General features: G+C 39.1%; 1 protein-coding gene and 1 long non-coding RNA gene across 3 annotated transcripts in view; one reads left to right on the forward strand and one right to left on the reverse strand.

Annotated features, from left to right (window-relative positions):
* The window catches only part of PLXNA2 (plexin A2), a 520505-nt gene that overhangs the window by 472838 nt on the left and 22799 nt on the right, over nucleotides 1-24868 (forward strand). Inside the window, exons 24-29 of one of the 2 annotated variants that reach the window (XM_020807529.3) lie at nucleotides 1364-1510; nucleotides 3338-3497; nucleotides 4040-4143; nucleotides 16937-17036; nucleotides 20819-21030; nucleotides 21521-21690. In XM_020807529.3, the coding sequence (XP_020663188.2) occupies nucleotides 1364-1510; nucleotides 3338-3497; nucleotides 4040-4143; nucleotides 16937-17036; nucleotides 20819-21030; nucleotides 21521-21690 (893 nt within the window). The remainder of the gene's footprint in view (nucleotides 1-1363; nucleotides 1511-3337; nucleotides 3498-4039; nucleotides 4144-16936; nucleotides 17037-20818; nucleotides 21031-21520; nucleotides 21691-24868) is intronic. The other variant, XM_020807530.3, reaches the window with a different exon arrangement.
* Nucleotides 22625-24868, reverse strand: part of LOC140706568 (uncharacterized) — a 121260-nt gene continuing 119016 nt past the window's right edge. The window contains exon 4 of the long non-coding RNA XR_012086269.2: nucleotides 22625-23298. This is a non-coding gene — a long non-coding RNA (uncharacterized LOC140706568). The remainder of the gene's footprint in view (nucleotides 23299-24868) is intronic.

Genomic DNA, 24868 nt, shown 5'->3' on the forward strand with positions numbered 1-24868 from the left:
TAAACAACAGACTCCCCCAGAGAAAGATCCCAACAAACTAACCACCACTGTGAATGTGCATAGAATGTTTCTATTCTTAATACTAGTCCTTGGACTAATACCCAATTTATAGCAAAGACTCATGAAATGCTCTGTGGCTTATAATTCTTTGCATACAACTTTTCACTAGAATTTGCATAGGTATTATAGATCGCATATCAGATATCACCTAGCAAACTTTGGTGAATTAAAAAAATAGTCAGGTGCCCATCCCAAGGGAGCATACAATCTAGAACAAAAATTGAAGGAAACAGAGTGAGCAGGGAAGAACAAGCATAGGAGTTAATGTGGGCAAATCCACATGTTAAAAGTTGGTGGAGATGGGTTTTGAGGAAGGAGTTATAGGGAGAGAAATAAATGACAGTGATGCATACATGATGAGAGGCATTTCCTACATAAGTAGACGGCAAGGAAGGGTAGGCTCAGTCATATAGGGAAGCAAAAGAGGAATGCATAGAAGCATTTGAAGGGGGCATTATAGAAAATGTAAATAATTTTGGCAGGAAAGATTTGGAAAGAGGACTGAAGATGGAAGCATCAAAGAGAAAGGTGGAGAGAACAGGCTGGAACTGGCCACAGTTTTAAATCATGGGTAAGAGAGAAATTCCCAGTGTGGTGCAATGGCTAGAGTGATGGACTAGGAGAACTGGGTTTGAATCCCTGCTCCACCTTGGAAATGGATTGGAGGAGTGGAACTGGTAAAACCACTCCTTAAATATCCCACTTACCTTGAAAGCCTTATTAGGCTTTAATAAGTAAGTTGTTCCTGACTTGACGGCACAGAACACATAAGAGACAAATGGTTAAAAATGGTTCCATGTTTAAGGGGAATTTGAACCCAGGTCTCCTGAGTCCCAGTCCAGCACTCTATCCATTACACACACTGCTTGTCCACCAAAGCATATTTGCACATTATCTGGCAAGACTCATCTAGTAAAGGAAACAACATGGTGGACTTACTTTAGTACAACTGACTTCCACAATCAATTAATCTTATAACTGCAGGAATTATAAAATTAAGTCTATCTGGTATGGTTGATGAATCCTCAAATCCATACTTCAATTTTGCTTCACTAAATGCTGCAAAAAACAGGGACACATCTTTTTTTAGATAGTGCACAATTTTATAGCACATTGCGCAATCTTGGGGAAGGACAGGTGAGTTTAGTTCAGCCTACACTGCTTATGAGGCTAGATGTATTTAAGGGGGAAATGACAGCAGAGTATCACAGTCACTATAACATTCAACATGTGTGCCTCTCTTTGTCTACTTAAGTTCTGTTTCTATTGGCATGTGAATTCTGTTGTGTTTTGTGTCCAACAGGAATGTGCTGGAGAGCCGCTCTTCATGCTGTACTGTGCCATCAAGCAACAGATGGAAAAAGGCCCAATTGATGCTATTACGGGGGAGGCACGTTATTCCCTGAGTGAGGACAAGCTGATCCGGCAGCAGATTGAGTACAAAACTCTAGTGAGTGGGTGCCTTCTTTGAACAGTTTATGCTAGCATCAGCAGCCAACTATCATCAGAAACATCCAGAGTATTCAGGCCAGGATTCAATTGTGTCCTTCCACTGGATTGAGGTGACTCCTCCTTCCTGCAACCCATTTTTTATCCTAAATACTTGAAAAAGAAGGCTAAGAATCTTTTGCAGTGGGTTATTGCAGCCTTAAATCCCTGCAGTGGGAGAGAAAAGGGATGACAGTCCCAATTTCATTGGCACTGGATAGCAAAGTATACCATTGGCTCTTTCCCATATTACCCAGGGCAGTACATGGATTAAGCTAAGAAGCTAGGTGGCACATTTTCCCATATTCCATAGCATCTGTATAGCAGTGGGCCATTTTCATTGTTAATCATCATTTAATGGGCGTTTTGATCACATATCCTTAGATAATACAAGAGACCCAGGCTGGCAAGGTGTGCCTGGCTGGAGCCTCCCTATGAATGAAACTAGAGAATCAATGCTTTGGTTTTCAAGTCAGTCCATCATTTTCAATTATAATACCTTCCTTGCAGCTCTACATACTAATAGTAGCTGAAGGAGGCAGACTTCCCAGGTCTCCTGGAAGACGTACCAGTTTGGTTCTTTTCTCAATTGCTTCCTTTTTGGACCACCTAGTACAGCATAACATCCTACTGCATCTCCTTTTGAAAAAGAGTATCAGTTTCCTCCTGGCAGTAGAAGAGAGTCTTAGTGAACTCCACACTCTCTTTGTCTAATAGTAGTCACATTTGTATTCTGCTTTTCCACCAATGGGCACTTTTTATTTTCTTCCTTTGTTGTCCCCCTCTCCACAACACAAATTTTAGAGAGGATAATAAACAAGAGCTGAAATAGGCAGCTACCTATATCAGCACTACAATGAGTCTCAACATCATTTAGAGCAGTGGTCCCCAACCTTGGGCCTCCAGATGTTCTTGGACTTCAACTCCCAGAAATCATGGCCAGCAGAGGTGGTGGTGAAGGCTTCTGGGAGTTGTAGTCCAAGAACATCTGAAGGCCCAAGGTTGGGGAACACTGATTTAGAGAATAGTGGCTGCTGAGGTGTCATAGTTTATTGTCTGTATGTCTGAAGCACTTGATCCACCTGACTATGTTTCACCCATTTGTGCAAGGCGCAGTCACAAGAAGAGATGGGGACAAAACACCAAAATGATGGTTTGCCTTGGTTCATGGGTCGTCAAGGTTGATGACCCACAAATTTGCCCCTGGTGACCCAACTGATCTGTGTAAGCATAGGCAGATAGTGGACGCCTGACTGAAGGGAATCCCTCCCCCCTCCCAACATACAGACTTTTTGCAATGACAGTAGGGCCGATTCTCTTCAGTCCGGCTTCCTCTCTCTGCCTATGCCCACATGAATCAGCTGATCCATGCAGGAATAAGCAGAAAGTCAAATGGATGAATATAAAGGGTGTGTATTCACCCCTTCATATTTGTGGAGGTCTCTAGATCGCACAAATAAGAAGGGACAAATATCCGATGAATCAGTAATATTCAATGCATATTGTAGTTGGTGTTTTATTCATCCCCAATTTCGTACATACATGTTTGCTGAATTGTATAGGCTTTTATCTTCATCTACATCCAGGTCTACAATTCCACATTCTTCCTGTATAATCAGAAATTATCATCCCATTTAAAAATAATCAGCATTGCGAACTATTTCAGTTGGAACTTCATTGTGAAAAATGTCTTCAGCTGATAATGCAAATTAATTTAGTTGTATGCAGATGGATATTTCCTTGCTTTTTCTGAAATCTACTTAATATTCTCATTACATCTCCTATCCAGATCTTGAACTGTGTGAATCCTGACAATGAGAACAGTCCTGAGATTCCTGTGAAAGTGCTGAACTGTGACACAATCACTCAGGTCAAAGAGAAGATTCTGGATGCAGTGTATAAAAATGTTCCATACTCGCAAAGACCACGAGCTGTTGATATGGACCTGGGTACGATAATGCCTCCAACAGATTTGTAGATGACACATGTCTTTGAAGAATTTATTACAAAAAGAACTTTACTTGCTGAGAACAACTGTACAGGAACTTACAGCATACTATATAGTTCCCTGATAGCATCTATAATATAAATGTTGGTTTTGTGGCATCACTAGAGGCTGAATCAATGTTTAGAGCTGTTTTCTTTGAAGTCCTTCCTCTTTATTCCTTCTAAAATGTATCTGGATATTAACTCATTATGATATTTAGATCTTAACTCATAAAGAAGTCTTCTACAGGACCCTTTCAGTACATTTTCCATACAGGTGGGACAAAACAAGCCAGCGTCTGTAATCTTGTGATTTGTTTCATCTCAGCAGCATGAAGCCAGCCTACATTAAAGGCATCAATTGCATTTGCTCAGAAATACATAGAAAGAGAATTTAATCTAGTCTTCCTTTCTTAGAAGATCAGTATTTCAGAGTCCCCACCTCCCACTAAGTTATCTCTGCATCTAACCTTGATTGCCTTTCATGCTGCTATTTCCTTTGCAGAGTGGCGCCAGGGCCGTATAGCACGTGTGGTCCTTCAGGATGAAGACATCACCACCAAGATTGAGGGTGACTGGAAGCGGCTAAACACCCTGATTCATTATCAGGTGAGCAAACAAAATCCAGCGTGCAAGCTCACATATGTTAGTTAAGCGGAAGACAGAGTAAAAAACCAAAACAAAACACAAATCTCCCAGAAATTCAATTCCTCAGCATCTTTTTCTAACAAGACAGGCAGGGAGAGTCACGTTCTTGTGAAAAATCAGAATGACTCAATGTGTTCACATATTAAATGGGAAAACAGCCCTGACACACATCTCACAGGAACAAGCAGAGCTGAAAATTGACTAAATTAAAAATGCCAGCTGCGTTCGTAAGATGGACAGCATATGCAGAGAAGCTGAGCTCTCAGCAGCTAAGGAGGTAGAAGCCAGTGCAATAGCAAGTGTATCAGAAGCCTAAGCCTGGAGAGTGAAAGAGAAGTGTTCTGTCAAGGCTGAAAGAAAGTCTGCCACAAGCTGCAGGTTTATACACCAGAGTGATAGTCAGGACAAATGGTGCAGGACAAATTTGCTTACGGTGCAGTTTGGGATGGCTGGCCCATTTCATATGTCACGCTCTCCATATTATGAACATCTGAGCTCTGTTCTCTGTTCTGCCACTGAGCCAATCTGTGGCTTTCAATAGGTTCATTGAGGTTATAGTTCCATTTTGCCATAGTATTCAAGTTTAGTTGATTGAAGAAGCAGAGGCTGCATCAGCTAGAAAGGGGTTAGTGATATGCTGTAGATTTACAGGGGTGAGTACTCTGCCAGGCCCATCTGCCTATGCAAGCAAACAGAAGATCAGTGCACAGGAATGGAACTGTATCTGTAATTGAAAAGGGTGTTCCAAAGGGCAGGTATGCTGTCTGCAAAATTAGGCACCAGACTTTTTTTCTCAATGAACTTTTCATTCCTATCCAGGGAGGCCTCCCACTTTGTAACATTCTAATTCTTTGCTCAGAAGGAATGGGAGACTGACTCTTGCCCAGCCAGAATTTAATTTAGACATTCTGTGTGATTTTTATCAGGCTTGCATTACGTAGATCATACCAAAGCCCCTCTTAGTCATAATCTCTGCTATTGATTTTTCTGGGTGTCGTATCTTCTAAAACAGGGGGGAAATGTGAACATTTGCTCCTTTAGGGGATTTTTCTGCCAACTCCTTTCCATTTGTGTTAAATGTACTTAGTCACACGGCTATGTGATGGCCTCCCATTGGAGTATGTCTGACAGTAGGCATTAGTAAAATGCAATCTACTTGAAAATACCATCCCTTCAGTTTGTCAGAAAGGAGGAACGTACTATGCAGCAGTTGTGTTGTGGATGTATTTGCTCACATAGGCGCATGGATGGAAAAGAGAGGGGCCAAAAGGAAGCTTGCATCGTAAGGAGTAATAAACACAAAGTGAGGTATCTTATTTAGCTGCATATACATGTTCATTATGTGTTAAATGTGTCAAAGGATCTTCATTAGAGATGGGCATGAACCAGGAAAACGGCAGTTCATGATGGTTCGTTGCTTTTCATGAACTGTGAACTTTCATGAACTTTCTGGCAAAATTTGTAGTTTCAGCAATTCAGGAGTTCTGTGAATGGCAGAATGCCTCTTGCATGAGTTAGAGATGTCAAACACAGAGAGGTTCTTCAGTTGACTCTCTTACCCACCCCCTCCACATTTGGCAAAGATTGGATTTGGGGTGTCCAAGTTATACCCCCCCCCAAATCAGGTTCCCCTGGAAAGTACTTTTTAGCAGCTAGCAGCTCAACAGCATATAACATAAACAAACAACTTCAATGAACTACAATGTTGCCTTCATCTGGCACTATTTTTCTAATAATTCCAAGGGTTGTCGGAAACTAACCCATGGGTGAGTACACAGAATGATAGTGATGTTTTGTGTTTTTCATCACCCAGCCCCTTTCATGAGAAACATGTATTGTTCACTTAGGTATGGCAGTTAAGTTACATGCACATGGATTTCAAACTTCATCATTTAAACCAGTGGTTCTTAACCTTGGGTAATCCAGGAGCTCTCGGACTGCAAATCCCAGAAGCCCCAACCAGCATAGCTGGTGGTGAAGGCTTCTGGGAATTGCAGTCCAAGAACACCTGGGTTACCCAAGGTTAAGAACCACTGATTTAAACTACTACTATATTCAGAAATCTTTAAGGTTAGTTTCAGCAAATCTGTTTTGTTTGAGAGGCTGAATGGACACTGAATCATCCTTCACACAGGTTCCCTGTGGATTTCACTCTGCCCAGTGAGTCTGTGGTGTCCTAAAATCCCACATGGGAGTTCAATGCAATTCTGAGCATCTTAGCCCAGAGGTAAGACTAAGCCCAGCTAAGTTAAGAGACACTCCCTAGTGTATTTAAGATTGCTACTCAAATTTCCTGTTCTGTGAAAGATGAAATATCGTTATCTACCTAAAGCACTTGTTCTCTGCTCCTTGCTGATATTTCCAGGGTCTAGATACTCTTGATGTCACACACATAAACTATTTATTTATCTTCCGTCAGCAAATAAGAGAGCCAGCCTCCTAGATGTGACCTTTGCAGCCTTTGCAATTCATTGCTTGATAACCCCATTTCCCAAAAGGACCGAGCCTTGTAATGTGTGCAAATGACATTGTCCAGACAAGGATTGCATGGTAGAGGAATTCAATGAATTTTCAATTGCAGGTGCTGATTAGGGTAAAATAGAGAGTGCACTAGACTGAAAGAGTACATTTAACTCGTGCTGAGATGGGGCTAGCTCATTACCTGTGTGCCAGTGGCTGTGAATATTTGACAGGTGAGGGAAAACAGGAAGTTTGAAATAGAGGGATATGTCAGAGGTGTTTCAGATTCTCCTGTGCAAAAGGAAAGATGCTCTCAAACAAGAGCTGGTCAATAGGTGATTCTACCAAGAAAGCTTGGGGTGAGGCCAGTGATGAAGCCCCATCCCTGATCATCATGTGAAGATCCATTCACATATGTATACATCCAGATAAAGTAGTAGTATATTAGCACATTAGGTAGTGATGCTTGTTTTAACCTCTAGATTTTGTGGAATACAGGTACTTTCAAGGTTTGTAAAATCATAGAATTGTACAGCTGTAAGGACCCAAGGGCCACTCAATCTGACTCCATGACAAAGCAGGAGACCCACAGCTAAAGCACCCTTCTGACAGATGGCAATCTCTGCTTAGAAATTACTAATGAAGTAAAATCTGAAAGAATCCTACCATAGTTCTGTTTCCTTGGGTAATTTCTATGGGTAATTTCTATGGGTATTTCCTTGGGTAATTTCTATGGGTAAAGTTGGGTTTTTGGATTACAACCCTTGATCTCCTCATCCAACATGCTGGTTGGGGCAAGCTAGGAATTATGGTACACAAAATACCAACCTCTGTATTAACTTGGCTTGGCCGATATCAGAGTAAGACTATGGAGAAAGTCCATGTAGGCTTCAACTGAGTTCCTTGGAGAAAGGGCAGGTTGTAAATGTAGAAGACAAATACTGTATAAATAAACATTGCAATCCTCATTGCAGCCCTGACAATCTCCATGAATGTGGGAAGATCCCAGATCTTGATTCAAAGGCATTGCAGACTAGTTGTATGCATTATAATGTTCATTTCTTTTCTACTTAGTTTCATTTAACTAATTATGTGACAACCACATTCAAACCACATGCATATTTTCCACATGTATAAAATTCCAAAAGATCTCCCGTATGGAGAATTAGTGCAGGGAAATCACCCCAGAGGGAGAGCACAGCTGTGATACAGGGATATCTGCAAATGGGATCTGAAGGCCTTAGGAATGGATTTCAACAGATGGGAAACTTTGACATCTGAGTGTTCAGCCTGGAGGCAGGTGGTGCATCATGGCCTTTCCCAATTTGAAGAGACCCTTGTCCAGCAGGCTGAGGCAAAGAGGCAGTCCCCAAACCAGCAAAATCAAGGACAGATTGTATTTGTCTTCAGTGTGGAAGGGATTCTCACTCTCGAATTGGCCTTCTCAGCCACACTAGACGCTGTTCCATGTCATCTATTCAGAGCACATTACCATAGATTCTCAAGACTGAAGGATGCCTAATTTAACAATCTTTATTATGTGTTTGCTTTAGTCTTCCAAGAAGGAAAATGGAATTCCTTAGGGATTTAAACATGAAGGAACCCCTCCTCTCCGACATTAATACATTGAATTCAATAGAAAGATTGTTAGCCATTGATTATAGGGTGGATATCTAGGCATTTATTTGCTCTCAGCAGTTTTTTATCACTGCATTTTTAGTTCTTCCTAACCAGTGACTCAGTATATGCCTTCCTGGGTGAAAATATAGGCTGATGTTACTTGGAAATTTATTTATACAGACATTTATTTATACTGTTATTCTGTCCTATTTCAATCTGCCTGTTTCCTTTGAATATTCTGCCAAACATGGCTTCCTAAGGCCTCTCAAAAGATGACCTATAAGCACTGTGATTCTAATAAAGTTTTTTTTCCAGATTTCCTCTAAAGCATATTTCCATTTTAGGAACCTACCCTTTTTCATTTCCTCTGGTTATTACTGTTATCAGCATAGATGTGCGGAATGATGCAGCCACTGACGAGTCAGAACAGACAACGGGCAGCAAGGTTGGCTCTTTGCCCTAGACCCCGGATAACACGAGACTGGCTAGTCTCATGAGATTGGCAAGCAGGAGGGGGGAATGCCAGGTTACTTAAAGGGTGTTACCCCCTCACACTGTCCTCTTCTTTTTCAGGCATCCACACACCCGCCCTATTTCTAGTGTGAGTTTTTTGGGTTGCCTTTAAGGGGCTGGATAGGAATTCTTGACCTTCATCCTGATTGGCCTTTGGATGTGGGATTTTTCACCTATCCCACACTGGAAAGGGGACATTGGCATTTTTGGGGAAAATTTTCAGTCACACTGGCGGGTAGTGTGGGAAAAACAGGTCTTTTCTGGTGTGTCCCACTGTAATTTCAGGTAAGCCAACAGCACATACGACCTCCCGGCACTATGGATCGTGCGATTACAGTGCCTGTGGTGGGAAGATGCACTGGGCCACTTCCAGACCAACAATCATCAACTAAAGATGGCTTGAGGTCTTATTAGTGGCCAACTCGGTTCCTGCTGTCTTTAAGACTGCTGGAACCTGGTGCCGGGAACTCACCCATTTGCTGATCAAGGGGTATTTGGATACCTCTGCCATTTATCTTTTTCCGCACTACAGCAGCCCCCCCTCCTTTTTGCCAAAGGATGGCAAATTTGAATTAGAATTTAAATCAATAAAGTGTGGCCCGTATTTAACCCATATTATTGTCTCACATCTTTATTCTGGGGTTGGGAGGGCAAAGCCCTCTTGACAACATAATCCTGCTACCAACCATCTAGTTTGGGACTGTTTTCAACAATGTACACACCTGATTTTGTTACCAAGTCTCACCCACTCACAGAATGAAGCCTTAAACAGTGTTCTCAGTTTCAACCATCAGCACTTATGTGGCCTAGGATGAGTTGCCATGATACTTATTAAAATTAAGGGAAGCTGCTGCTTCTATTCCCCAATGCAGGGTTTAGGGAATCATTCAGTTCAGTTTATTGATCTGCTTTGCAAGCACCACCTTGAGTGTTTTATTTTAAGTGGAAAGTTAGGATATAAATGCCTTTATAAATGCATAAATACTAGAGTAAGCATTAGCACCATGCACTGGAGAAATAAATGTTCTTTGGTACATCCCTTAAAAAAAATGAAAACAAGATTTTCAGTTAGAAAACTAGGCTATTGAACATAATCAAGGAAGTAAAAAGTGAAGCTTCTCCAAGCATGGCTGCTAAGAATGCTTTCAAACCTCTCCCCACCAGTATCAACAAATTTCACCAGCATATCTTAATAAACAACCATGTTCATACAAGGTTGAACATGGCCATTAATGATGGTTTGGAAACTTCAGATAATGCAGTATGCAGCCACCCGTGTGGTAGTGGTGCAAGACAGTTCTGATGTTTATACTGCACCATTAGTTGCCGATTTAAGGTGCCATTCTTAATTTTTAGTTGTTTTACAGTTTGGGGCCAAACCAAGTGAAAGGCACCAGCCTCCCTACATTCTGGTGCTCTTGGCCAATGCTGCTCACTGCTGTGGCTTGAAAAACAATTAAGCATTCAGGCACAACTGAGAGGACTTTTTCAGTGGTTGCACCACTGGTATAGAACAAATTATCAGCCAGAGTATATTGGTCCTCAACTTTGCAGTCCTTCAGAAATACTCTTAACATATATTTAGTCATAGCGGCCTTGTCTTAGTTCTTTTATGGAACTGCTCAGTGGAAATTCTTTTAGTGTGTGATTGATTTTAATGTTTGCATTTGATTAGTTTTAGTCCTACTGTTTGGTTTTTATTAGTGATTAAGCTGCTAATTGGCTTTTTAATTGTGTGTTATTGATGTTTTATGGATTTTGTAAGCCACCTTGAGAGGGCTCTTTTGTCCTATGAGCATCCATAAATAGAACATAATAAATAAGCCACTGTGTCATGTCCTCACAAGGAAGCTGGATATTCTTCTTTTGAAGAGGATCCAGTGTTTATGGTTCTTGAAATTTCAAGGTGTTGAGAAATGTATGGTGGAGGGGCAGCTGCCATAAAATTAAACAGATATATGTGAAGAGGAGAACCAGAAGGTCTTACCGAATCATGGACAGTGCAGTGAATGAGGGGGGCAGCTTTGGTGGTTGTTGTTTGGTTTGTTGTAAAGAGCTACCTGAGCATTCCACATCTAAATGGCACAGTGGAAAGTTCTGATGTTCTGAGCAGCACCAGAGTGTGGAGGAAAAATTAAAAGAAATACTTTTAGAAGGTCAGCAAATAGTATGGGGAGTATCTAGCACCAAACTTCCATTGATTCCCATAACAATCACCCAGTTGCAGACCACACAGCTCTCACTGTTGAGTGAACAGAGCACATATCCCCAGGAATAAAAATGTTATAGCTGTTGTAACTTAATGTGTAACAACATGAGTGCAGGCAAGAACAAGAGAAGACTTTGAGATTCTTGTCCCAAATGATTGAAGGATGCACAACCATCTCCACCCCAATAATTGCAGAATGCACTTTTGAAAGTGATAATTTAATAATTTGGATATCTTAAGTGCAGCCATCCTTATTCTGGTTATGATACTGAATATGCTAATGCCACTAACTGCAAAAGAGATGGAGACTATCTCGTTTCTCATCATATGCACCCAGCCTGCTATAGAGTCACAGTGCAAGGTACTATGGGTTTTGTTTAGAATTTGTTGCCCCATCTTTTTTCCTCTCTCACACAATCCCATTTGGACTGAAGCATGAAGAAGCAACATTTGTGCATTTGGGCTAGAGGGGAGAGGGCATGGCAATGCAAGTCCACTCATGTGACATTACTTGTTGGATAGCATGAGACCACATGTGAAAATTGCTCATAGTACAACTTTTTTTCCCCTTTTAAGGACAATGGTGGTGATCATTTCTGAATATGATAGCCTGGGTAGCAGAACCATTTTTACCTATGATACCTTTTGAGTTGAATGTGGTTTTTCTGGATATTTTTAAAAATCTTCACTATAGACAAGATTAATCCTTCCTTGTTAAAAGCCATTGGGGGGTTGGTCTTCAGAAAATCATACTGGTGCAAGTCTGTTCTGTCATTTATCATTACTTTAATTTGTAAAATTCTCCAGCATTTTTCAAGGTACAAAGTGCTTTTCACTTCAAAGTGCAACATGCTCTCTCAATTATCCTCATAGCTGCTTTGAAAAGCTGAAAGATCATGATTTTCCCATATTCACCCTTTGATCTTCATGGCTAAGCAGGGTTTGGACCTTTATCTGTCTGTCTAAACCCAACATTTTTGCCCGCAGATCAAAATGTAGACTAACAGTCCTTGATTTGCAGACTGGTATAATGTAATACACATGCAGCCTAAGATTTGCAAAGCCACCTCAGCTGTTATTAAAGGAAGTGGAGAAATGAGGATTTTCACAAGCAGCTAAAAGGCACAAATTCCTTTTTCACTTCAACAATCCCAGCCCAGCTTCCATTTAAAAATGATTAGAAATTAGAATATCCAAATCCTTTCGGTAATGTGAAAAGTCTTCATGTACCCATATAGAGTGAGTCTGTCATCTATAATGCAAGGATCGTGCAAAGAGTAAACGCCCTGTTCTTTTGTTCTTTTGCCATGCAGCCTCTGTGTGGAGTGAGGGAATGCGTAATATGGTATGCATGTATCCAAGAGGAGTTGCTTAGGGCATGCACTTGAAGTGCCAGTATTTTGCTGTGCCCCTGGTTTGTCCTTTACATTAATCAGACTGTTGCTCCAACTGACAGTAATAGCTGTTTCCATTTCATGGGTATGAAAAAGAAATAATTTGCTGCCAAATGTGCTCAATCCTTTCTTAGCCTGAACCAGACCATTTACCAGCCCAGCTCCTGATCGCTTAAGCTGCAGGGAGCAGCTGGCCTTCCTGCAATAGGGGTCTTATCAAAGTAACAGTTTGCCAACCAAACAGAAGCCACAATTTTGCATTCATGTCTAACGAATTTTCTCTGTGATAAATGTTCCTTTCAGTTATCCAAGTTACAGAAACGTCAGGGCTCGGCAGTGCAGTAAATACAGGTGTACACAAAAGAGCCTGATTGTCAGGTGCTTTTCTTTTAGGATAATGCATCTGTGTCCCTAACACTTAAAACCAGCTTGCATTTATTGCAAAAGTATTTCTTATAGGACCAGATGCATGATCTGGTGGCTGAAGCAGACTTTATTTTTGTGTGCTTGGTTACCCAAGGAGCTGGTGGCTGAGAATTTTAAATATTTGCCCAGCTTTTTTTTTTTTAAGGGATGGGGTGGAAAGGGAATGTATGTTTGTTTGGAGTTTGTTTCTTTTAGTTAACTAAAAGTTCTGAAGGAACTGTACAAAACCAGCAGCCCAAGATGGACTGCTGTTATGGGTGGACTGCTTTTTGTATCCCAGCCATAAAACGGTGCCTAATAACATCCTAAGAATATAATGTGACAGTTTATTGTTTCTCCTAGAGACTTAAAAACTGTGTGAAAGGAAGTGGAGGAGAATAATAGGGAACAAAGTGTTATGCATACAAGATATAAATACCTTAGTCTTGCTGCATATCCGGCTAGACATTATTCCTAATAGTAATAATAAATAACTTTTAAAATAATAACTTTTACCATGAAAACTTTCACAGACCCCCATGCATTGGCAATTTGTGTGCCTTTTCATAGCATTGTGACAATAAGGTTTTCCTACTGTTTATTATCATCCTTACTGTTCCTATAGCTTTTTAAAATGCCTGTGTCTTATGAGCTTTCTCAACATTTCTGAGCGAAGTTGAGTGTCGGACCTGGACGTAAGAAAGTTGAAGCGAGATTAAAACATGTATTTCTTACAAAGACATATGATCTAAAAAACAAAAATAAAAAATTACTTTTACCCACTGCTTTTGTTTCAATAACAATGAAAAGAAGGCTAGGATGTCTTTAGAGTTTGTTTGAAGCGTTTTTCTATTATCCATCAATATGAGTTTAGAAGTAGCTACTGTAGTTACAATTAGTGCAGTTGCCTGTAACTTCCTTTTTGTCACTAGCAGTTGCACAGCTGCCTTTTAGATACGATATCACAAGTAACATGTAGTTTCAAAAGTAACTTTTAAAAGTTACTTTTGAAGGCAGTCTTGAAATGATTATGGCAGGAATTTGTCAGCTTTTATATTTGTTTGTTTTTTGGTCAATCCAAAGTGTTGAGGAAAGTGTTGTTTGGTTTTAAAAACATGTCGAAGATGCAGTGTCAGAACTGGACATTAAGAGTGCACCAGAGAGTATTTCCATGCATTCACTTGGCATGTTTGAAATAACAACATAGTGCATTAATAATGTTCAGCATAATGTTTTACTTGCACAGTTATGATAACCTGGTTGCTGAGAAATAAGGAGTAATACTATGGCTGAAATCCTGTTGCTTAGCATAATAGATCACAACTAGAGTACACCCATTGAATCAATGGAACTTACAAGGAAGCTGACTCACAAAATTCCCACTGATTCAGTTTTCCTATTCCAGCAGCTTTCTACTTTAAACAACAGGACCTCAGCCAATGATTTACTTTTAAAATGCATTACTTTGAGGTCTGCCTTCAATATATTTTTCCAGTTTGTAAAAATAATAAAACAATTAACATTGAACATTTTTTTGAAACAAAGTAGATAAACTACGTTTTACAAAGCTATAAAACATTGCAATCATATCTTAACAATTCAGGAAAATAAATGTATTCATTGAGAATATCATAGAGCCAAACCAGACTAACTCAACATTTGATATCCTTAGAGAAATGCTAGACCCCTAGTGCCACTTTTCTCTTTTTATTACTTTTTAAATGTTTACTTTCAATTTTCATAGTGTTTAATGACTTTTATTCATTTAATGACCAAAAATGAGCCATTCCTCCCAGTGGGGCAGGTATATCTGAGTACTGTCACAAAATTCTGCAGTTCCTCTTAGGGCAACAGGCATGAACAACCCAGGATAAACTGTCTCAGAAAATCTTACCTTGCCAGAAGAAAGCCAGCTACAAAGAAAAGATATATATACTAGAGACTAGAGAAACCAGAGACCATCCCTTGTAAAGATATTAAGTTATGAAAGACCATCAGAGGCCCATTTCTGATCTTTTCTGTAGTGGCACCAAGGTTTGAAAAAAGGACAAAGATGTTAGCAGTAGGACAGTGACGTAAAGAAGCTTTTTGTAGAATATAGAACAGTAAAATAACCAATAATAACTTAACGAGAAGTGGAAGAGAGTAAAATACCAAAAAGGAAGCAATGTTGAGAATGACAGAGGGAATTGTCACAGCACTGAAAGCATTACTGGTGTCATTTGGGGTGAAGTAGTTTGTCTGCAAGAGATTTAGACATCCTATTCTGATAATAGCAAAAGGACAGGTTGTGTAAAAGAGGACTCAAGCTCATAGTGGATGCACTATGCAAGTTGCATTGAGATTCAACGGAATGGAGAAAGAAATCTCTAGGAACTGGTTTTATCTTGGGTGGCTATTCCTTCTAACACAGATGTCTTTGGACAGACATGTCTGTTTCAGGAAAATCAATATTTTAAATATATCATTTAAAAATGTAAGCCCATGTATTCAAGAAAATAACTCATGTGCATAGCATTCTGTGTATGTTTATTTGCTTTATATTCTCGAAGGCTTTCACAGCCAGGATCTGATGGTTGTTGAAGGTTTTTCGGGCTGTTTGGCTGTGTTCTGAAGGTTTTTCTTCCTAACTTTTCACCAGTCTCTGTGGCCGGCATCTTCGGAGGATAGAAGTTAGAACTCTGTCTGTGTTCTGGTGTAGTGTGTGGGATAGTTGAGTATTTGTAGCTGTGGAATCACCTTTTTGTCCTTTTCAAGAGATTGGGTGATCATGGTGATCAGGATGTTTTTTGTTATGCGTGTATTTTTTTTATAAGGGGGAGATATGATCCACACTGTGATTGATGGGTGTTGTTAGCTAGTCTTTTGTGTGCAGTGATCACAGGTCCTTGTGGCTGGGTAGAGTTCATTGACCTTTTTCAGGCTGTATTTTTCAGTGCTGGGAGCCAGGCTTTGTTGAGTTTTAGACTTTCTTCTTTTTTGTTGATGCTCTGCTGGTGTTTGTGGATTTCAATGGCTTCATTGTGTAGTCTGACATAATGATTGCTGGTGTTGTCTAGTACTTCTCTGTTTTGAAATAGAATTTCATGTCCAGCTTGTTTCAGGGCATGTTTCAACTATCCCACACACTACACCAGAACACAGACAGAGTGCTAACTCCTGTCCTCTGAAGATGCCAGCCACAGAGACTGGCAAAACGTTAGGAAGAAAAACCTTCAGAACACGGCCAAAGAGCCTGAAAAACCTACAACAACAATTTATTTGCTTTACTAGATCAGGCCCAAATGTTGTCCATCTTCAAAATTAACAACTTTTTAGCAAGTTAATTTGAGCAATGGATGGTTTGAAGAGGGAACGAAAGAATTCTAACAAAGTCAATTAAGTCAAACACAAGTTGAAGATCTTTTTCAGCCAAAAGAGTGTGCTATTACAATTCCCACAACCATAATACACTAGGAGGTTGTTAATAAAATTCTCAGAGATGTAAGGGTCTGTTAATGAAGATAAGTTAAAAATTTTGTGACTCTCAGATTTATAGGGAGGGTAAAATTAAACACTACCACTAAAACCTGCTATAACAAAATCTCGTTAGTGTTAATGTTCATTTATAGTTTGAGTTCTCCAGATTTAATCCCACCCCTCTTTCTGTGAAATTGCAGGACTGGCCATTTAAGATCCTGAAAGATGATTTTATGACTTGTTCCTCTATAAATCAAACTTTTAAAGTTCATAAAAATGGTTAAAATAAAAAATGGTTTAATAGGAATGTTTTATGGTCCATAACATTATTATAGCTGTTTTATTCCCAGTGCGTTATTGCTTTAATTGGGTTGCTACAATTCTTGGGAATCTCCGTTTTTATTGGATCAAAAGTAATCCTAAATCAAAATGACCAAGAATGCCTTCAATATGTCTTTTCATTTCTTAGTCCTTTGCTTCAGGGACAGAACAGGCCAACAGGGAAATATATCCTTTATTTTCCTTGGTTTACTGGTACGGCATGTCATTTCATATGTTTTTGACAGGACTGGATAGTAAGTTTTACAGTTTCTGTATTTTTAGCTAGCCATACTCTATGTAAATCTTTTTGTATAAAATATCTTTGCAATGTTCTCTCTGATTGTTTATCTCTTGTGTTTTTCTCTCTTACCAGGTGTCCGATCGCTCTGTAGTGGCCCTTGTTCCTAAGCAGACCTCTTCTTACAACATTCCCACCTCTGCCAGCATATCACGGACCTCAATTAGCAGATATGGTATGAAGCAGACTTATATTATGCAAACATCAAATATCTAATTCCCTCACTATCCAGATGCATTATTGAATTTGATAACGTTGCCCAGTGCATTGACAAGCAACTTATTAGAATTCTTATCTCTGAAATTTGAGAAGTGCATTTTTTCTCTCAGTATGGCTGGATGGATTTTCCAATCACATGGTACAATTCAAAATGGAGCAAGCATCTTTTCTGTGACTCCAGAAGTTAGGACCAACAGAGATTTTGATTAAACATTAAGAAGAACATCCTGACAGTAAGAGCTGTTCATCAGTGGAAGAGACTAATTCACAAAGGAGTAGAACCTCCCCTGTTGGAGGTTTTTGACATGGATTGTATGACCATTGACCAGGAAAATGTTTGCTATGGATTTCTTGCATTGATGGGAGTTACTTATGCAGTTCCATTATTCTGTTCTCCTAAATGCAGCATTGATAGTGGTGTGAATCAGGATTATACTGGGAGCATGAAGGGCTGAGGCCTTATTTGATTCTACAGATTAGATTTGGTTGTCCATTAACTTCAGTGAGGGGAAATGAAGGGTTTAAAGTAATGCTGAGTCAAAGCTGTGATTGGAGGAGAAACAAATAGCATTTCCCCAGCACATTTTATATTCCCTTGTAAAGGAGTGGAGAATGGTTTATGAAGAGATAGGTGTTTTGAGACAAGCAATCACATACCCTCAATCAAAGCAGTCTGATCTCTCCCTTGCATGTTTAGATGTACATTCAAATGCACAGCTTGATGTACATTGAAATATGGGTGTCATTCCTCTGCCATGTATTATTTTTCAATAGGATGTGCATATAAATATACATCCCCATATTGGCATGCCTGACTAGACAAAGAGAATGTTTTCTTTTTGTCTCTCCATAAGGACTAGGAATCAAAAGAACAACTGCCACAAACCATTTTGACAAATGTATGAAAGAGTGGAAGGTACAGGTTTTTCATTAATATTGTTTCCACACCCCCATGAAGTAGAAATTTCATAGCAAATATCAAACTGATAAAACATTGGCAAAGCACTAGTTCATAACAAGGCCTATGTTTCCTGAATAAGGGGATGCATGTGAAATAATTTCTCAATAAATCATTGAGAAAAATGTTTTGTGAAGCCACCAATAATGTAAACAAGGGTGAGTAATTCTGGCTTAGCCCTAAAGTGGAAACTTGTATATTAGAGGGGATATCACCCAGGAATCCACATTGGTTGCAATTCATTGTGAAATATATTTTATATAAATGAAATAATATTACATACATACATACATACATACATACATACATACATACATACATACATACATACATACATACATACATACATACATACATACATACATACATACATACATACATACATACATACATACATACATACATACATACATACATACATACATACATACATACATACATACATGTGAAAAGGACAGTACACCTTTATTGAATTCTACTTAGTTTTTTACACATGACTTCTCCATTTTGGCTTTATTTTTATTACATAAATCATGACATGGTGTAATATGTCATGTGTAGTTGCTCATATGTGGTTGTATTTACTTTATTTTCAGACCTGCTAAGGATCAGATTATTTTGATTATGTCACGATACAATTGTAAAGCCATAGAATTCAAAGAGGGTGTACTTGCTTTCTCACATGACTATACAAACTCATTCTTATTTGGCTAGTTCACAGATAATGTTAAACCATAGTTTACCTTCATGAGAATGAAACTAGCAGAGCCTTTGTCCTGTGCCTGCTCGCTGTCATCCCCCTAGGACAGCTGAAAAGAGTAGTTCTGGAAATTCTATTTCCAGTTTAGAATAATTGTATTTATTGTTCGTGCAGTTTAATCCCAGAGATCATTTTCACGTAAAACTGGCTACATATCAATGTCGTGAACATTTATTTTTGAAAAAAATTTAACTATCATTCTTATATTGTTTCTTTTACAAAGTTTATCTCCTTAGGACAAGGCAATTATTTTGGTTTTATGATACCATTTAATTATTTGCCATTGTGCATCTCCTTTTTTCCATTCCATCATGTTTTTAAAAACAGTAATAATTTTAAAAAGCAATTCAAGTACTTATGCTAGGATACAATTTTTTTTTTTACCACAGAACAAAACAGGGAATAAATTCAAATCTCAGATTTTAAAATGTATTTATTTTTGTGTGCCATTATTCATAAGCATTTGTTTTGGCTGAAGTATTGTTGCACCATATGTCTGATAATAAAGCTCTGGGAAGTTGCAGGCAGAATGTATTTTCAATGCTTTTATTCTGCTGACTGGTTTATTAGAAAGGCATCTAAGCATCATCCAACTTTATTTCTCTCACCCTCAAAGCATTTCTGTCAAAGAATCATAGGACAACTTTCCTAAACATAGGGAACTTTTCTGGAGAGATGCCATCATTTCAGCTCTTTGAAACTACATGTCTTTGTTATAAGTTACTAGAAATCATCTGCCTTGAACATTCTTTCAACCAGCAACTCTTTTCTTACACTTAGAAAACAGTTATATCAGGTAATATAACTGTTGACTTTTTTTTCAAAATCTAGAGAAGTTGCCAAAAGAGTATTTGCCAGCAGTGACTCTACACAGTTGTTCCTCACATTGATATTGATATCTCTGATTGCGCAGATGGCATGCAAATGATACTGCATATTTACTCTCTACATTTGCATTAGGTATGAGTGCAGAGCTTGGTTTAAAAATAGAATGATTCAGTGCTCTCACCCCATAATTACATCCACAGGAATATTCATATTTATCTGAGCATTAATCAAGGGTGAAGCTTTGGGAAAAAAATGTCATAATTCACTCATTCTCCTACTAATTTACTGGGATCCCCTTAATCCTCCTGTCACCCAGAAGGGAAGAGGGACAAGCTAAGAATTCAATCTGAACTGGTTGTAGCAAACCAAGCATTCGCTAGAGAATGAGAAGGAAGAAGGATCAAATGAATGGGAAGTTCATAAGAACAGTGAACTTTACTCCAAATATCTGCTTAAATCCTCTTGGGCAGTGGTTCACAATCTTGGGTCAGAAACCCCAGCCAGCACAGCTGGTGGTGAAGGCTTCTGTGAACTGTAGTCCAAGAACACCTGGGTTACCCAAGGTTAGGAACTACTGGATTCCTCACCTGGCATGGGAGATGTTGGACAGTATGCCCTTTAATCTGAATTCTCTACTGCATATTGTTTTGCAATTAAGCAGTCTTTTTGTTTTCACTTTTAACTGGGCACCTCTTTTGTAACAGATCAATCTTCTGATTAGAAAAAAAAAACCTTTAAGTGCAGAAAATGAAGTGTAGTCATACATAATATTGCCTATATCACAACTCCATGAATCACAAAACACAGGGAATGTCTAGTTCATTTTGGAAGATTTTCAAAAATTAGATCAATAGGCCAATGAAAAAGACTGTGGCTTGATAGTGAGAAGAATCCTATTAGATTTATTTTTATTCATATGTAAGAGAATCACAGAGGCTATAGCTGCTAATTAACAAGGTGCCAATAGATGTTGGTCATGTTTCTTCTCATGTGTCCAGCTACAGATTCATTAGCTATGGCAACTACTGTGACTCCTCTTGTGTGTACATTTTTAAATAGCAGTAGGATTCTACCCAGTGTGTTTATATGGTTTTTACTGTCCTTCATTAAAGATTCCTTTGATGTTACAGAACTGGTGAACAAAGTCAGACAGAGGTGTAACCAAGTCTGTTTCCCTTTTGTGCATTACCAGCTTCTTTTTCCTCCTGCCCAGATTCCACATTTCGGTACACAGGCAGTCCAGACAGTCTCCGTTCCAGAGCACCTATGATTACTCCAGACCTAGAGAGTGGGGTGAAGGTCTGGCATTTAGTCAAGAACCATGATCATGGTGACCAAAAGGAGGGTGATCGGGGCAGTAAGATGGTGTCAGAGATCTACCTAACCAGGCTGCTAGCTACAAAGGTACTATCAGGACTTTAAACCTGTTTCTGCTTTACATCTATTGAAGGTGACATTTGTTACTGTCCAGCCTTTTTGCATTCAAATAATAAAATTATAATAAAATTAAATTAACAGTAGACAACCATACCACCAGTGAAGTAACAGTGAAGACAGAGTAGAGAACAAATTGTGTATTTCAAACTAACGGAAGCATAAGAAGAGAGAAAACTTGCATATGTTATTTTGTTTTATTATTATTAGTTTAATGGATAGTCCACCTTTTCACAAGGAACATGAGCAAGGTGATAGAGACAGGGTCCCCCCCCCACTGGACAGTGGGTGATCTTTGCCCACTTTCCTCTACTCCTCCTGTTAGTGTAAACAAAAAAGGGTCCAAGTGCCCAGTCTATGAATAAGGCTGTAAAGTCACCAAGACGGTTGCAGTGCTGCCTTTAACACAGCTGTCCAGTTCTGTCAAGTGACCTCAGTTTTTGGTTTCTGCTTCCATCAGGGTACACTGCAAAAGTTTGTGGATGATTTGTTTGAAACCTTGTTCAGCACTGTGCACCGAGGCAGTGCCCTCCCACTGGCTATCAAATATATGTTTGATTTCTTGGATGAGCAAGCGGATAAGCATGGCATCCATGATACCGACGTGAGGCACACCTGGAAGAGCAACTGGTAAGAAGGGGTCAAATTTTATGAGAGTGGAGAAACAGCCAAGACGTGAGAAAGTATATTGGATAATTAGAATGAGGTTTGTGCGGTTGAAGCCAAGGCTTCCTAGGCTGATCACAGAACTGCCTGTCATGCTTCCTATTTGTTCTCTGAACATGAGTCTATGAATGTATTTTGAAAATATAAGGAATTTTTTAAGTTTCAGAACTAGCATATATCATTACATGTAATGTCTTTGCCATATATGTTGTTTGTCAGTGTATTATCTCTTTTGCTAGTATCTGACTTCTGAACTCTTAATAGAATTGAGATTCTTTTTCTATGTGATTGCAATGGCAGTGTTGCTGTGCTCCTGACATGGCCCTTTTATGCCATTTCTGCCTTGCTAGCTTCCCACAGTCATATGAATTTCTTGAATCTTAGGATCCATCATCCACATGCAAGACCAGTTAAGCTTTGAGTCTCTATGCTGCAGCACCGCTGTTTCAATTCTGTGACAGCTATGTGGGTGCAGCTCTACAGTAGCTTGCAAAAGCTTACACAGTGCCACAGTGGACATCCCTGTAGCAGAGTCTTCCATAAAGCATTTTGTCTTTCTTATTTAAAATCATAATCTTTCAACATCTAGTTACTTTTCAAAGTGTCGAGCATCAGGGAAATGGCAAACTGCCTCTGGTGTTTGCCAGTGATAATAAGAAGATAAATTGAGGCAGAACATGTTCTGCTAGATATAGCTGGGTAATTCTTAATAAACCTGGATTGCAATGAAATGCAGCATTGGAAATTCATGCTGCAGTAGAACACGTCTCAGCTAAGAAAAGGTGACATTAGAGATTCTGATTCAAGTTTGTCCTCCAGAAAGAGGTATTTTCTGAAAAGGCTTTCAACAACAACAAAAGTTAGTGAAACTAAACTCCTGAATATACTTCCCCACTTATTTTTTTTTTAAGTGGATTTTATTGTGCCAGGCTTCTTTTCTAGCCAGGCAGTTGCTAGCTTCTTCACTATCCAACTTTTTCTCTAATATTTTCTGGGTAATCAGTTTTTACAATCTAACACCATCTGCTTTCCTCAGATAGGAACACAAATTATGCCATGCCATCTTGAACCAGATTTTAGTGTAAATTCTTTAAAATTGCTCCTTTAACATAGAATGTTCAGATTTACTGAAGAGCCGTCTCATAAACACTAACCAAGTTTTTCGGTCACATGGTCATCAGCTTTTGATCAGCACTGCCACAGATACAGAACAGATCTCTTGGGACAATAAAGTATCATTTTGTATACTGACCCATAGACATCAGTACTCATGTGGCCACCATCCATTGCCTCTTCAGTATATTCTTGGTAAACAGCAGACCTGCACACATTTAAACTGGTAGTGGCTTACCTTGTCTGAAATGACAGTGACCATCTTGCTCAGCAACCCATCATGAGGTGGAAAATGGTAATGGAGAATGACAAATCAGGAATTGGAGTGGGCGTTGTTGTTCGAAGTAAGGAAAAGAGATGATCCCAATTCTGTAAGAATTGTTCCTTCTGGCAAATTGCCATGCCTCACTGGACTGACTTCCACCAGTGTTGTATGATTGACAGTGGTAAAACCTAACACTTCAAAGAAAGCACAAGATTTCCATTAGGTAGGTCTAGAATAATTTGACCTCAAATTCCCTTAGTATATAACCATTTATTTCCAGGAAGAAGGCTTGTGAGTGATTCATATCCCTCTCTCATTCATTATTCTAGCCTTATTAATTATTCCATTACTTGATAGTGTTATCACATCTAGAGCTGATTGAGTGATACACTTTCAGTCAGTACAGGCAGGAATGCAATTCATGTTTCTTGAACTTCAGAGAAACACCTAAAGGACAAAGGAAATATTCTGTCTCTGTCACTAGAAGGAAGTGTTGCCATAGTCTGGGCAGGAATCCCTGAGGAAAGCCAATGTGAAAGCAACAATTAAATGTGGTTGAACCTAGGATTTGGTAAAACAGTCATGAATTCTGTAAATCCTCCTTTATACCCTATATAAGGCACTACACAATGTATGCTGTATCTTGGGCTAGGGGAGGCTATGAAAGTGAAATAGGCTGTAAACTATGTAAATAAGGGCCTCTGTGTTTTAGCTTACTTACAGTTTGAACCCTCATGGTTCACAGACTGAGCAGGAGGGAGAATCTCACCCCAAAAAGCACACATGTGCTTCCTCAGTCCATTAGCTACTTATGCTTTGGAATTATTCCCTAGTTTGGACAAGGACTGCCCAAATGCTCAACATGGGTGTTTAGCCCGCTGTTGGGTCTACTGCAGAAATGGCCTGGTTTGATTGAACGATGTCGTTGTTGGAACAAACTAGCCTGCCCCCAGAGTAGTCATATCCCACACCTTTCTGAGCCTCTATCAGGGCTTTTTATTTTATTTTATTTTATTTTATTTTATTTTTGCTGTGAGTAGGATCCATCTGGTCTGGATAAGTTCCAGCATGTGTGATTGTTGGAACCTATCCAAAGCAAGCCTTTTGGTTTGAATTTGCCAATATCATGAAGTAGCTTAATAAGCTAGCTACTTAAGAATATTGGCAAATTAATCACTCGCCCTGCTTTTTAGCAAAGGGGCAGGAGAAGTGATTTTTTTTCCTACTGTATATGGATTAGAACTGATGCACTGTATCAGTTATAAAATGTTTTAACAGATTTATTTATTGTCTCTTGAAGTGGTGGTTTTGGCTACAGGCAGTATCTCAGCCAGTCCTTTAACAGAAGGCAAATAAAAGGGATTTTTTTAACAAATGAGATTATTTTCGCAACATTTGGACAAAACAAAAAATATCAAAGCATGATGTGAAACACAACAAAGACAAAAAGAAAATGACAGCATGAACATCAGAAGTACATCAGGAACAGTAGTGTGGATAAGCAGTAGAAGAAAATGACAGCATGAACATCAGAAGTACATCAGGAACAGTAGTGTGGATAGGCAGTAGTTTAGCTATAAATGCCACTGTTCACCAATGACTGGTGAATAAGCCATTTCCCAAATGTTTCCCATCGTCTCCAACTAATATCTTGCTTAGGAGATAGGTAGGCTAAGAGGAGCTGATGCTTCAACCAAGCACAGCTGACAGTAGCAGCACATCATATTCGACATTTTCAGAACAATTGCTCCTGTTATATCTTTC

This window comes from Pogona vitticeps, chromosome 4 (assembly GCF_051106095.1).
Source record: "Pogona vitticeps strain Pit_001003342236 chromosome 4, PviZW2.1, whole genome shotgun sequence".
NCBI lineage: Eukaryota > Metazoa > Chordata > Lepidosauria > Squamata > Agamidae > Pogona > Pogona vitticeps.